General features: G+C 36.5%; 1 protein-coding gene across 1 annotated transcript; it reads left to right on the top strand.

Annotated features, from left to right (window-relative positions):
- Nucleotides 1–14,098: 14,098 nt before the first annotated feature.
- On the top strand, nt 14,099–15,205 carry LOC145557824 (uncharacterized). The gene has a single exon (XM_081619006.1). The coding sequence runs from the start codon at nt 14,099–14,101 to the stop codon at nt 15,203–15,205; it is 1,107 nt and encodes a 368-aa protein (XP_081475132.1).
- The last annotated feature ends 480 nt before the right edge of the window (nt 15,206–15,685 follow it).

Below are 15,685 nucleotides of genomic sequence, written 5' to 3' on the forward strand. Positions count from 1 at the left end.
TGAATACTCTTTATAAATATAAGAAACTTTAGGTCCGCACATCATATTCAATTTACATTCATTCCAATAATCTAACTTCAAGTAGGTACATAATACTATAATTGAATGAGAAGGTAAAAATATGAAAACCTACTACTTCACGCTTTAATAAAAATATACCTGAATCGATTGAATCAACTATACTGTCGGATCAATTATATCAATATATTGCCTGATAAAGCTTAATTAGAAAATAGAAACAAACACATAAGCAACCAAAATTAACACGTTCACGTTAGTGGAAAACCACATGTTTCATATCATACTTGAAATATAAAAACATAATTCAATACATAAATTATAAATAGTTTCACATGTGTCTTAGGCTTACTTCGTACAAACATTCAAGGCATTAGACATAGGATTTCACAAACAAATTATATGGGTTAATAATTGCTAAATCAAACCATTCATATTTGCTATGAAGCATAGAGAAATAACCAAACTCATTTACTACGGATAGGAAAAGTAATACCAAAATCTAGCAAATATATGTAATACAAGTTCATAAAAACCATACGTTCATAAAATTAACACCAATAATAATTCTAAATACCCTTTTAGATTCAAACTAAACAAAACTCATAGTCAAAACAAAACTACTAATTAGTTATTTTCTGCATCAAATCCAACTATTCCCAAATTGCTCATTGAACTCTAGGAATAATAAAAATACGAAAATTTGGGAAACAATATAAACATATTATGTAAAGGTTTAAAATTAACAATAACAGGATAGTTGAGAATGAACTTTCCTGATATCAAAACCTTTCCCACCATAAAAACAGTCTTATCGTCAACTTCATGTTGTCAACGTCATCTGCTAGCCTGTAACTCATGAAAACGTCAATGAAAAGAAAATAAAGTATAGCCATTGATTAAGGCTAATCTATTATATTATGGATATATGAGAAAGATGATTCAAGATAAACAAACCAATGCAACCAAAAAATAATACGAGCAGTTCTTTGTAATTAAATAAAGCGGCACTACCATTAACATTCCAAATTATTAATATTATGAGACTCCTTGTACTAGACCCAAATTAATTAATGAGGATTGGGAATGATATGACATTCTTGAAACGTGTGATTTCATTATTAAAAAGATCAAAATCCATGATCAAGATTAATCTCCTTCTAATTTATTCCCAAGATGCGACACAACAAGATAATAATGAGTATAATTTAGCACATTCAGTATACAATGAATTAATCATTAACCTAAGAAATCAACAATAGAATTTACATATTGAGTTTTGGTGCTGTTAACGTGTTGTGAAATAAGGGGGGAAGATGAGAGATTGAGAGAGAATTAATCTGTTCATATTATTCCATATGATAGGGGTATATATATACATAGAATATTATAAGTAGGGTTTAATTAGATAAGAATAAACCCTAGATCTAGAATATTCTGGAAACGTACAAAGAGGATAATGGATATCCACACAATATTTTCATAACAGTTTGTTAAATAATTTTCTTCAATTTTTTTTTTTTTAAAAATAATCAAGTTTAAAGTATTCTATATTTTGGCCTAATTTTTTTCCCCTAAGATACGATAATTTTGGCCTTATTTTTTTTATTTTTTTTTAAACTATGATATCGATATTTTTAGCCTATAATTATTGGTACCTTCTTTCAAATTAATTGGTAACTATAAATATCATGCAACAATATCTACTAACCAAATTTGAAACCAATAGCTTAAATTAGTTATATGCAATAATAATATATATTTCCTTCGTTTTTTTTTAATAGTTGCAACAATTTGACTTTTACACTATTCATGTGTTTTTTTTTTTTTTTGGAAAACACTATTCATGCGTTGTACTTTGATTGACTTTGATGATTTATACATAAATAAAAATATAGTCATGTGGGATCTTATTATATTCGTCTTGATTTGTACAATTTTAATTCTAAAATTTATAATTTTTACATATTGGTAATCAAATATATTAACGATTCAAAACATGCATCGACAAGCGTGAAAAAAAAAGTATTGCAAGTATAAAAAAAACAGAGGAAGTAGTAATTTTTTTTCGGGAAAATATAAAACAGAGAAAGTACAAATTTGGGTACTAACATTTACAATTTTTTCACCTTTTGGTACTCCCACTTTTTTTTTTCACCGTTTGGGTACTCAAGGGTACAATCCGGCCAAAAAGTGAGTACCTTGGGTTAAATAAGTGAGTACCTAAGGTTAAAGAATTTAGTCCCTTAAAATTCCCTCAAAAAAGTTAGTCCTTATTTATTAATGCAGCTGACAATGATTGGATAGGGCTTGTTATGGACGTTCATATGTGCACTGGGAAGCGTAAAATTCTGCTGCAAGGTTTGTAAATTAGTGGTCCAAATTAAAAACCCTTCGTATTTCTTTATTTTAAAAAAACAAGCGTATTGTAGACACCCATTTTTGTCTCCCCAAGACCAAACCCAGTGATGAGTACCCTTTCGCGTCAAATCATAATCGAATGAAGTGAAAGTGTGGAAAGTCTAGTGTTGCGGATAGTTTTAATTTTTTTTCTCTTCTTTCTGTTTTTGAAAACTTATTTTAAGAAAACAGTCAATCCAGTTTGGTTGGTCCATGATATGGGTCCAACAGTAGTGTAGTTGGATGGGGCTTGAAAAGAGTTTTCCAACGATATATTATAAGCCCAATTCCGATGAATATTGAGGAAATTATGGCCAATTTACTAAACTGGGCACGGTTTGAGCCTTATATGCGGCCCAATGATCTAGGAGAGGGCCTAATATAGATTTATCATTCCTAATGCAATTAAGAATGGTTTTAGTCTTCTAAATTCTTCTAGAAGGTTCTTTTCATTCCAAATTCAATTAGCATTGATAAATTGACTTTTGTTGACTTTTTAGAGTTTTAATCAGAAGCAAAGAACGTTTTTGACGAAAATACGATTTTATCCTCTTATACGACAATTTTTATCTAATTTTAAGAAAACACATGTATTTCTGAGTCAGCGCCAAATGCCAGCTATAGCGCCTGACGCTACGATTGGCGCCTGGCGCTAGACTTGGCGCCTGGCGCTAAGGTCAGCGTTTGGCGCCAACTCTGTTTTTTACGTCAGAACTCTGTTTTGATATTTTATCTTTTCGGCTGATTTTCTTTATAAATAACGTCGTAAAAACTCCGTTTTCATTCACCAACTCTCATCAAGATTTTCTTGATTACTCTCTCTCTCTCCCTCTCTCTCTTTTCGAAACTAGCTTCTCTCAAATACAAAATTCCACATTCATTAGATCTAGATACACCTAGCCATATTCGAAGTTGCCTTCGCCCTAGAGGTGAAAGGTTTAATTTCTGAGGGTTTGGTCCCAAATCTCTCTTTCTATTATTTAGTTTAATTATTGTTTATTATTTTCCTTGAAGTTACTAACGTGTGTATTTTGTTATTAGAAAGAGGTACGAGGCATCAAAGTAAGTACTTTAATGGATTTATTGATATTATGATATAGAAATCATGCTTAGATTGTTATTATGATTCCTAGTATCATGTTTAGGGTAAATTTAATATCAAGTATGATTAAAAGTATGATGCCTTTTATGTTCTTCCTAATATTTATGATTGTTAGTATCATGTTAGCTAGGGTTAAAACTTTGATTTTTATTGTTTAGTAACATGCTAGGGTTTGTTATTAATCTTGTTAGTATCATGCCTAGGGTCTTGCTATTATTATGCTTTAACATGATTATTATGATTATGATTATTATAATTATTATTATGTGTAGGGAATAATTTCAAGCCTTTAAAATCCCACTAGCTTGAACCCCACTGTGATCATACACTAAAGTACGGTGGCGTCCAAAAGGGAAGAAGATAGAGCAAAAGAGTCGCCAACAAGTTTTTAAGGAACTTGTAAACCATCATGAGGTGAAGGTTACACCCCTTAACGATCCAAGAGATCGTCAACTCCATAAGGTCATGAACCAAATAAGGGTTCGGGGATGATGGTACAAATCCAACCTAAAAGAGATTGAACCTGCCCTAATAATAGGCCTCTACTTTATTCTGCTCGTATTCATGTGCGCTTTCTAACTAACATGCAATCAATAGGATTAACCCTAAACCTGTTTAATCTATGTTGGTTGAATTTAATGCACAAACAAATCTATTATTGGCGATCACTTGAAATTATAATCACAATTAACCCTAAACAAGATTATTAATATCTTATTAAGCGTGATTGCAAGTATAAATTCCCTTTAAACATGCAATAAAGGTGATCAAGCAATAAAGAATAAATAATATATCAAGCAACAATAATAATCATAAATAATAATTATCATGAATAAAATAATCATCATCAAAATAATAATCACAAATAATAACAATTATAATAATTATCATGTTAATGTTAATATTAAGGCATAATAAAAATAGCAAGATCCTAGGCATGATACTAACAAGATTAATAACAAACCCTAGCATGTCACTAAGCAATAAAAATCAAATCTTTAACCCTAACATGATACTAACATGAATAAATATTAGGAAGAATATAGGAAGCATCGCAGGAATCATATTTAATATTAAAGTTACCCTAGACATGATACTAGGAATATCATAATAACAATATAAACATGATTTCTACATCATAATATCAATTAAACCATTAAAGTACTTACTTGGATGCCTCGTACCTCTTTCTAATAACAAAATACACACGTTAGTAACTTCAAGGAAAATAATAAACAAAACAATTAAATTAAATAATTGAAAGAGAGATTTGGGACCAAACCCTCAGAAATTAAAACCTTTCACGTCTAGAGCGAAGGCAACTTCGAATATGGCTAGGTATTTCTAGATCTTGCGAATGCGGAATTTTGTATTAAAGAGCAAGGTTAGAAAGAATGCTAAAAGATTAATGATTCATAAAGTAATTGTTGACGATTGATGATTGTAGATGATGAACGGAGTTTAAAACTTAAGAATAAAAAGAATTGGTGAATGATAGATGTAGATGATCTATGAAAACGGAGTTTATGATACAATATTTATAGAGAAAAACATCCAAAAAAGATAATTTATCAAAACAGAGTCTGAAGATCACAAAACTAACTTGGCGCCACCCCTGGCTCATTGGCGCCAGGACCAGTGGCTAGCGTCTGGCGCCAATGGCTGGCGTCTGGCGCCAATCCTGATTCTAGGCGCCAAGGCCTGGGGTTGGACGCCAAACCGGATTTTAACACGTTTTCGAAAATCTGATAATTTTATTGTACTGGAAGATAAAATAATATAATTTCAGTCGAAAATGCTATTTGATCTAATTAAAACTCTAAAGAATCCTAATTAAATTAAGAATGATAAAACCTTCTAGAATGTTCTAGAAGACTAAAACCATTCCTAATTGCATTAGGAATGATAAATCATATTAGGCCCTCCCCTAGATCATTGGGCCGTACTTAAAGCTCAAACCGGGCCCAGTTTAGTAAATTGGCCATAACCTCCTCAATATTCATCGGAATTGGGCTTATAATATATCGTTGGAAAGGTCTTTGCAAACCCCATCCAAGTACACCACTATTGGACCCATATCATGGACCAACCAAACTTGATTGGCCGTTTTCTTAAAATAAAGTTTTCAAAAACAGGAAGAAAAGAAAAGAAAAGAAATAAAACTTTCCGCAACACTAGACCTTTCCACACTTTCGTTTCATTCGATTATGACTCGACGTGAAAGGTACTCATCACTGGGTTCGGTTTTGGGGAGACACAAATGGGTGTCTACATTATGATGATTATTGTTTTGATTATTATTATGATTATTTTAATTATTATTATGATGATTATTTATTATGTTGCTTGATATTTATTTTTATTGCTTGATCACACCTTTTTATGCATGTTTAAAGGGAATTAGTATTTGTAATCACGCTTAATAAGATATTTAATAATCTTGTTAGGGTTAATATGATTATAATTCAAGTGATCGCCAGTAATAGATTTAATTTGTGCATTAATATTCAACCAACATAGATAAACAGGTTTAGGGTTAATCCTATTGATTGCATGTTAGTCAGAAAGCGAACATGAATACGATCTGAATTAAGTAGAGGCCTATTATTAGGACAGGTTCAATCTCTTTTAGGTTGGATTTGTACCTTCATCCCCGAACCCTATTTGGTTCAAGACCTTATGGAGTTGACGATCTCTTGGATCGTTAAGGGATGTAACCTTCACCTCGTGAACGGTTTACAAGTTCCTAAAAAAACTTGTTGGCGACTCTTTTGCTCTATCTTCTTTCCCTTTGGACGCCACCGTACTTTAGTGTATGATCACAGTGGGGTTCAAGCTAGGGGATTAATGCTTGAAATATTCCCTACAGTTTTTTGGCGACTTCACTAGGGAGGATTTCTATTTTAATTCCTGAATTTGTTTCGGCAATGATTTAGAATGAGTGGATGAGACTCGAAACGTTCTAAGAATTTCATGTGCTTAATTTTGATTAACATTATTGTCATATGCATAAAAAAGATCTCATTGGAAAGACCATCCGTAATGAGTTAAAAACATAGGATTTTACACGTAGGAAATTTAAGAAATATCTTTCACAACTAGGACTGAAATAACACTGCGCGAAACTGGAAAATTTTATCGAGCACAGAAAGTTGTTGAGGCGTGTTGGAATTAGCGTTAGCGAACAGAAGCTGGCGCCAGACATTTAACTGTAGCGCCAGACGACAGCTCTGTCGTCTGGCGCTACAGCTAAATCCTGGCGCCAACCTCTGTTTACTGGCGTCAAATTCTTCCAATACCGAGCCAGAAATATGCGTTCTAATTTCGACTAGTTTTTCGCATTGTTTGCTCGATCCTACTTCCTGATTGGGTTTTTTCTCACTTTTCTGAAACCCATATGTGTTCTACATATGGACATAACCCTCTGGGAATTCATGCTCCATCTACCTGATTGAACGCTCTGAGCAACAAAGGGTACATCCGAGAATGTTGAATTCACCAAACCATGGAAGCGAGTTTTTCTAAAACTCGCGGTGTCCCATCCACTCGCGCCAACCCTTCACGGCTAGGCTTTCGCGCGGTGCATCCGGACAATTAACCATGGACTCTCTATTGACTAAACCATATCCCGAACTTTAGAGAGCTAGAGCCATGGTTAGGTTGCAAACTCATTGCATCATATTGTGCCTACTTGACTAATTATGCATTATTTGATGAGCATATATATGTTTTCTTAACCGTTTGTTTGACTTGCGTTGAGATTTAATAAATTAATGACTTAAAGAACTTTGCCTAATTAATTAATTGATTAATTAATTTGAGTAAATAAAGTCTAATATTTTAATCAGAATTGACCTAGTACGACTTTAGGCATACCCCTGTTGATTAATAACACCGAAAGTAGTCTCATATTGAAGTTCCAACATTGGCGCCAAAATATGAGTTGCAGCGCCACTTAGTGGAGTGTGGCGCCTGGCGACAGCTGTGTCGTCTGGCGCTACACTACACAATGCGACGCCAGTCCTGTCGTTTTGACGACAGTTCGGATTATTGATCGAGTCATCACCTAGTGTCTAATTAACCAGTTTACTAATTAATTCGGTTAAATTTCACTGTCAATAATATCTTGTCAAGTCATTAATTGAGTCTAGGCACTAAGTCCCATGGTCTTACACAAGAGTCTTAACATGTCACCTACACTCACTAGTCCTAGCACACACTTTGAGTGCATGTATCACCATGACCATGTCTTAGGTTCATGCATGAGTCGGTTTTTTCCGTCATTTGAGTTGGGGGTACATCCTATTCCTAGTTCTTCATATCCCTCCATCTTCATCATTTTTCTTCACATTCTATTCCAATCTTTCTTCATTTCCTCCATCCATTGCATGTTGAATAAAGTTTAAGTCAAATAATTAACAATGAATATCCCCAAATTCCTTTTCCACAGTACTTGGTCGAGGAGAGAAGGGCGATTAATCAAGGACAAACTCTTTATTCAAGTTTCACTTTTGATGAACCAATTCGTCAAAAGAGGAAGGCTAAAAAGATAATGGCAAGTCAAGAAGAGGTCAATGAACTTAGGAATCAATTGAATGACGTGACTGAGGTGTTAAAGGCTTTAACCCTTAAAATTGATGACCCTGTGAAGCAACAACAAATGACCCTCATGCAAGAAAGTTTGAGCAAGCTATCTAGTGACTATAAATTTCAAGGCATTATTTCACAAGGGGTCTCGCATGACAAGGAACTTCTTCCGCATAAGTTCAACGCCACTGACATCCCTAAATTCAAGGCGACAGATAACCCTTACTTTCATCTAAGAGCTTTTGAAACTATAATGAGCATTAAGGGTATCGATAAGAAGGTTTTCCCCTCTCTGTTCCCACTATCTCTCAAGACCGTTTGCCAGCAATGGTTCTTTTCCCTTGACAAAGAAAAAACCTCCACCTGGGAGTCCATAGCAAACGCTTTCATAGATAGATATAAGTGCAACATCCAAGATGAAACAAACCATAGACAACTCGAGATGTTAAAACAAAAAGAAAACGAAGGGTTCACGTCTTTCTTCAATAAATGGAGGGAAACTTCCGCTAATATGGTCAAGGCTCCTACTGAAAAAGAATCTATGAGGATGTTTATCAAGAATCTCCAAGGGAAGTATTCAAGGCACTTAAAGTACCAACACAACTTGAATACTTTCAAGGCTGTCTATAATATAGGCATTGACATTGAAGATGACCTTCTGAAAGATAATAGTGGGAGAGGAAAGAAGAACGACCATCCTTCTTCTTCCTCTCCCATTAATGAAGTACGTGCTACGAACGCCTCTAAATCACGAATCCAAAGGTCGAAAAGAGTGTTCACTCCACTTGGTATGAGTTATGAAACAGCTTTCGAGAAGCTACATCACAAAGGGCTAGTCATGCTCATAGGGCCCATCAAAGATCCAGTTCCAGAAGCCAGGCCACCCAAGTGGGACCCTAATAAGCACTGCAAATATCACCAAGGAAAGGGTCACGACACTGAGGAGTGTTGGAAACTCAAAGAAGCTATTCAAGATCTGATCGATAACAATGGAACTTCCGAGATTCTAGCCATCGAAGATGATCAAACATCCTTCAATCCATCATTTCTTATCACACCTGTAGGAGAGCCCATGATCGAGACAACTTATATAACCTCTCTCGATGAAGTGGCCATGATTGAGGAGGATGAAAGTCTTTTCTTAGATAATACCAGGGAAGACTCATCAAGTCTAAAAGAGGACGTCCGAAAACTGCAAGATGTCAGTGCCATGCTCTTGAATGTGGTAGAAGGATTAGCAAATCGAGTGATGGTCATCGAACAAAATCCTCGCTAAGGGTTTAATGAAGAACTCAATGCTCCTAAGCCACGGGCAAAACGGACCATTGAAGAATACACACCAATACGAATGACTTACAATGAAGCTTTTGACTGTCTTCATGATCAAGGTCATATTCACTTCATTGGTCCCAGTCAAGACCCTCCATCTGAAAAACGTTTTCCCAATTGGGATCCAAATTCCTATTGTCGGTACCATAGAGGTCGCGGTCACACTACCGAAAAATGTCTCGCCCTCAAGGATCGTGTTCAAGACTTCATTGATTCAAATCTCCTTCATGTTCCTCCGCGCGACAAGAAGGCCAAGATTAGTAACGATAGTAACAGTGGCTGTAAAGGGAAGAAGAACAACTATCCTTCTTCTTCCGAAAACACCTACTCTAGTAACAGTGTTGGTATTTTCGACCTTAGTGAGATCCTAGCCATGGATAATCGAAGATTTTGAAAGCAACCGAAAAGGGATTTTACCCCTATTGGAATTAGCTACGATGATGCTTTCGATCGACTCCATGCCAAGGGACTCATTACTCCTATTGGACCTCTTCAAGATCCCCCGCTTGAGAAGAGATTGCCTAGTTGGAATCCAAATGTGCGCTGCAAGTACCATCAAGGTAGGGGTCATGCTACTGAGAGCTGTTAGAAGCTAAAGGAGGCTATCCAACATTTTATTGATAATAACAAGCTTCCCATACCTCCAGTTAACAAGAAGAGCGAGTGATGATAAAGCAAACAACACAAGACAAGAGGCGAGCTTCAACGATGAGATTTCATGACATCTTTTTTCTTTTTCTTTATTTACCCTTTCCCCAAAAAGTCTAGTACAGGCACCTTTTCTTTTCCCTTAGATTAATTTTGTAGATTCTTTCTTTTCCCCTTTTTAATAAAATGAGCATTTATTCTCTTACATATGATCATTTCATTACATTGCGTTAAAAAAAAAAAAAATCCATGTCGAATTAAGCACAAGGTATACCAATGATTTGAGACACCTCTTGTATCCACATCATATTACCTTTCACCCTTCAAATTTGCAATCTTTTTTTGATAAACCACTTTGAGCCTCGTCTAACGATAGACCTTTCATTTTTCAACCCACGTCTACCTAACCTTGGGATGGGATGGTGTGTAACTTATGCAATTTCAAAATCTTGAGTGATTTCAAAAGATCAAAATAAATAAAATAAGCAAAAAATAAATAAAAGTGTACAAAAAGGGCAAGTGTTCCAATGTCTTTGATATGAACATGTCTTTGATATGAACACGTCTCAGATTGCGTTTCTTATCGAGTGCTTGGTACCGTGCCTGAGAAACATGAATGCCAAGTGAGTGATAGACCGCATGATCGGGATTGCCCACACTTATAAAAATAAGATAAATGATAAAGCAAAAGAAAAAGCTAAAACAAGAGTAGAAACTCAAGCATAAAAATAAAGATTCAAAAGCAAGGTTGCACGCCTTGGGGGCTTATCGAGGGTCTTGAGTCTTTTATCCCCTTCTTCTATAACCTTTAGCCTAACCACGTTACAACTTTTAAAAAAGACCTTTTTGAGGTATACATACACTTGTGCGAGGTTCGGCTAGAGCTACGTTCGGCCTGATTCCTAACGGATACGTAGGCAACTTCACATCGAGGTGCGGTTGTAATAAAAATGCATTCATATTCAAATTCACACACTTACACCATTATCATATCAAGGGATCTCCTATGCTCATCCCTATCCATGTAGAGCTAGACTTGGGGGCTTGATCCCTACATCATTAGCTTACCTAGCCTAAGAGTCACCACCATTTGACTCTTTTAAAAAAACTAATATATTTCCACTCACTTAGCCCTTGCGGCCTAACTTTAGTATCACTTTCACACACTGCACAGATACATGACCAAATATACTTCCCTTAGGAACCCTTTGTCTTGAAATCTTAACATAACACTAAAGCATGTCTTGTCATGTCAAAATGCCCAACATCACTCATCAATCATAATTATATTGTCATTGCATATCGAAGTATGAAGTGCTTAGCCTCCGTGCCTAAGTTATCTAAATACTTTCATTATCGAGTCAACTAGGATAGTCTAAGATGTTACAATCCTTGTACTGTGAGAAACAACATTTGAATAAGCTCATTCAACATGCACCTTCAAAACTTTAATTCTTTTTCGCGTCTTTCTTTTTCGGGAGAAAGTCGGTACCCTCCACAAAAATGATGGAATTTTTTTTTTTTTTTTTTTTTTTTTTTTTTGCATTTTTGAGTCACATTGAATCAACACTATACACACACGGGTCATGAGTCACACGTGTCATTTCACTTCGAGTCGAGTCAACCTCTCAATCACAGCGAGTCAAGTTTATACCTTGAGTCGTGTCAAGTCAATGAGTCAAGCAACGCTAAACCTTAGGTCAACCCTAAGATAATTAAAGAGATTGGCAAAGTTCTATAGTCAAAAATAAATACAGGTGCAGCAAAATAGGGAAGACCCTACTCCAGCGCCAGACGAAAACATCTAGCGTTTGGCAATAGTTTTTAGCGTCTGGCGCTAGATCACAACGTCTGGCGACAAAGTTAATTCTTGGCGCCATAGATATTTCAGCAGCGACAGAGCTCGAAGCCTCTCAGAAAGGTGATTTCAACCTCATACAGCAATTTTGAGTTCCTTGGTGCGCCAGTTAGCCCCTATAAGAAATTTGACATGATTAAGTAGTCGGTTTGATTACAGTCTAAGTGATCGACCTGACGAAAGATCGTCTCACTTAGCTTAAAGCGCCTAAGCATTGGCTCATCACGGACATAATGGTTCACAAGCAGCAAACCGCCGACGTACTGGCATAGCGGAAGCAAAGTTCAAGCGAGCTTTAGAGATCGGCAAGCGTGGGTCTTCGGAAATTTTTCTTCGGAATATTATCGCAACAAACATTCAACCATCGAAGCTCTTTTGTTCAGAGACGCGTGGACATATCATCAAAGCTCTTTGTTCAGAGACGCGTGAACATATTATTCAAGCTCTATTGTTCAGAGACGCGTGGACATATTATTCAAGCTCTTTTGTTCAGAGACGCGTGGACAATCTTTTCAAGCTCTTTTGTTCAGAGACGCGTGGACATATCATTCAAGCTCTTTTGCTCAGAGACGCGTGGGCATCCTATTTTCAAGCTCTTTGTTCAGAGGCGCGTGAACATATCCAAAAAAAGAATTTCTGTGTTCAGAGACGAGTGAACATCAAAACAGCAAGATAGTATTCTCTTGGACGTGGAGTATTATCAAAGCGGAAGGGGATTGTTTCAAGCGAAGCAATCTTCGACAGTATTCCCTTAGACGTGGAATATTATCAAGGCGGAAGAGGATCGTTTCAAGCGAAGCGATCTTCAATATTGGAGGCAGTTACAAGCGTAGCGGTTTTCAAGCGGGATGGCATTCTCTTGGCAGGAGGTCGTCAAAACAACAGTACAGCAGCAGCAAATCGATTACTTTCAGAGACGTGTGCTCGACGGTGCAAGATACGCGTTTCTTAACTCTTTTATCTGTTTAACTAACGCTAGTTTGCAGGTATCGGCATTACAAGAGTGATTTAGGATCGCAGAACGTTCTGAATCATTCTCCGTCCCTATCGATACTTTGACTTTCGTTTTCGAAACTTGCGTTTCTCCAAACTCAGTCAAAGTGGGGGCTTCTGTAGACACCCATTTGTGTCTCCCCAAGACCAAACCCAGTGATGAGTAACTTTCGCATTGAATCATAATCGAATGAAGTGAAAGTGTACGTGGAAAGTCTAGTGTTGCGGATAGTTTTAATTTCTTTTCTCTTCTTTCTGTTTTTAAAAACTTATTTTAAGAAAACAGCCAATCCAGTTTGTTTGGTCCATGATATGGGTCCAATAGTAGTGTAGTTGGATGGGGCTTGAAAAGAGCTTTCCAACGATATATTATAAGCCCAACTCCGATGAATATTGAGGAAATATGGTCAATTTACTAAACAAGGCCCGGTTTGAACCTTATATGCGGCCCAATGATCTAGGGGAGGGCCTAATATAGATTTATCATTCCTAATGCAATTAGGAATGGTTTTAGTCTTCTAGATTCTTCTAGAAGGTTCTTTTCATTCCTAATTCAATTAGCATTGATAAATTGACTTTTGTTGACTTTTTAGAGTTTTAATCAAAATCAAAGAACATTTTTGAGGAAAATACGATTTTATCCTCTTATACGGCAATTTTTATCTGATTTTAAGAAAACGCGTGGACTTCTGAGTCAGCGCCAAACGCCAGCTGTAGCGCCTAATGCTACGATTGGCGCCTGGCGCTAGACTTGGCGCCTGGCACTAATATTAGCGTCTGGCGCTAAGGTCAGCGTTTGGCGCCAACTCTGTTTTTTGCGTCAGAACTCTGTTTTGATATTTTATCTTTTCGGCTGATTTTCTTTATAAATAACGTCGTAAAAACTCCGTTTTCATTCACCATCTCTCATCAAGATTGGGATTCAAAAGGCCATAGGTACTTTCAAAAAAGGTTTTGCGTGGAAAGTTGGTAATGGGAGTAGTGTTAAAGCAATCAGTATGCCGTGGGTCAATGGCGAGATTCCAACTGTTAACTCAAACCAAACACTAAGGGTAGCTTTGAATTGAAAGGTTGATGACTTTATTGATAAGGAAACATGCACTTGGAAAGTGAGAAAGGTAAGAGAATGTTTTGACTGGGGGAGTGCGAGGGAGATTCTTTCTATGGAGTTACCATCCACAAATGAGGATGATTATATATACTGGAAATTCCATCCATCTGGGAGGTATACAGTAAAAACGGGCTACTATTTTCTCATGAAAGAAGAGGATCCAGGGTACGAAGTCATCTCCAATGATAAGGATCAAGAGTTCGTGAAACTCATATGGAGAATGAATATTCAACCTAAATGGAAGATATTTTTGTGGAAGCTTTACCACAATGGGATTGTAGTCAAGGCAAACCTAGCCGCAAGGGGCATACAGATAGATGAAACCTGTGGCAACTGTGGGTTAAACTCGGAGGATAGTCAACATCTTTTCAGATTCTGTACTCTAGCAAAAGAGGTCTGGGAAAACAGTGCCCTGACAATTCGCTCTGACTCTGTGGGATACAATTCCTTAAGGAATTGGATCCAATCATATATCCTGCTGCTCAATAGCGAGGATGGAAAGCATAGTAACCGTATTGTTCTATTTATTGCAACTTTATGGGGACTATGGAGAACGAGGAATGCAAGGTGTTTCAATGGTAGTGGAGGAGGGGCAAGCTTGGTAATTGAATTCACCAACCAAGAAATGAATGACCATGAGACCTTCACGCTTAATGAAGAGAGACATTATTGTATTGAAAGCAATGAAAGAGGGTGCCCTACCCATCCGCCGGGGTTTAATTATGTTCATTTGGGGCAAGAAAGGGAAGGCTTTGGAAATTTCCTGATAGAGGTTGATGGGTCGTGGGACAAAAGGACTAAGAGGGCAGGAATTGGATGGTCAGTAAGGGGGGATGGGATCGATACAGGAAAAGGAGGAAAGCAAGGAACAACAAATTCAGCACTACAATTTGAGGCTTGGGCATGTTTGGAAGCTATGAAATGGGCCCATTCAGAGGATAAACATGGTCTCCTAATTATATCAGACTCTATAAACCTTATCTCCAATCTCCGGGGCAGCACAGGTAAGGACATTGAGATTTCATGGACGATAAATGAGATAAGGAAGGTGGGCGCCTTATTCACAAAATGCACCATCATGAAGGTCTCAAGAGACCAAGTACAAAGGGCACACGACATTGCTAAGGAGTGTCGGGCTACTACTATTAATTCGTTTTAGTTTGTTGTTCCCTTTGCTCTTGTCAAAAAAAAAAAAAAAAAAAACTCTCATCAAGATTTTCTTGATTACTCTCTCTCTCTCTTTCTCTTTTCGAAACTAGCTTCTCTCAAATACAAAATTCCGCATTCATTAGATCTAGATACACCTAGCCATATTCGAAGTTGCCTTCGCCCTAGACGTGAAAGCTTTAATTTCTGAGGGTTTGGTCCCAAATCTCTCTTTCCATTATTTAGTTTAATTATTGTTTATTATTTTCCTTGAAGTTACTAACGTGTGTATTTTGTTATTAGAAAGAGGTACGAGACATCAAAGTAAGTACTTTAATGGCTTTATTGATATTATGATATAGAAATCATGCTTAGATTGATATTATGATTCCTAGTATCATGTTTAGGGTAAATTTAATATCAAGTATGATTAAAAGTATGATGCCTTTTATGTTCTTCCTAATATTTATGATTGTTAGTATCATGTTAGCTA

Source organism: Chenopodium album, chromosome 9, assembly GCF_948465745.1.
Source record: "Chenopodium album chromosome 9, dcCheAlbu1.1, whole genome shotgun sequence".
Taxonomy (NCBI): Eukaryota; Viridiplantae; Streptophyta; class Magnoliopsida; order Caryophyllales; family Amaranthaceae; genus Chenopodium; species Chenopodium album.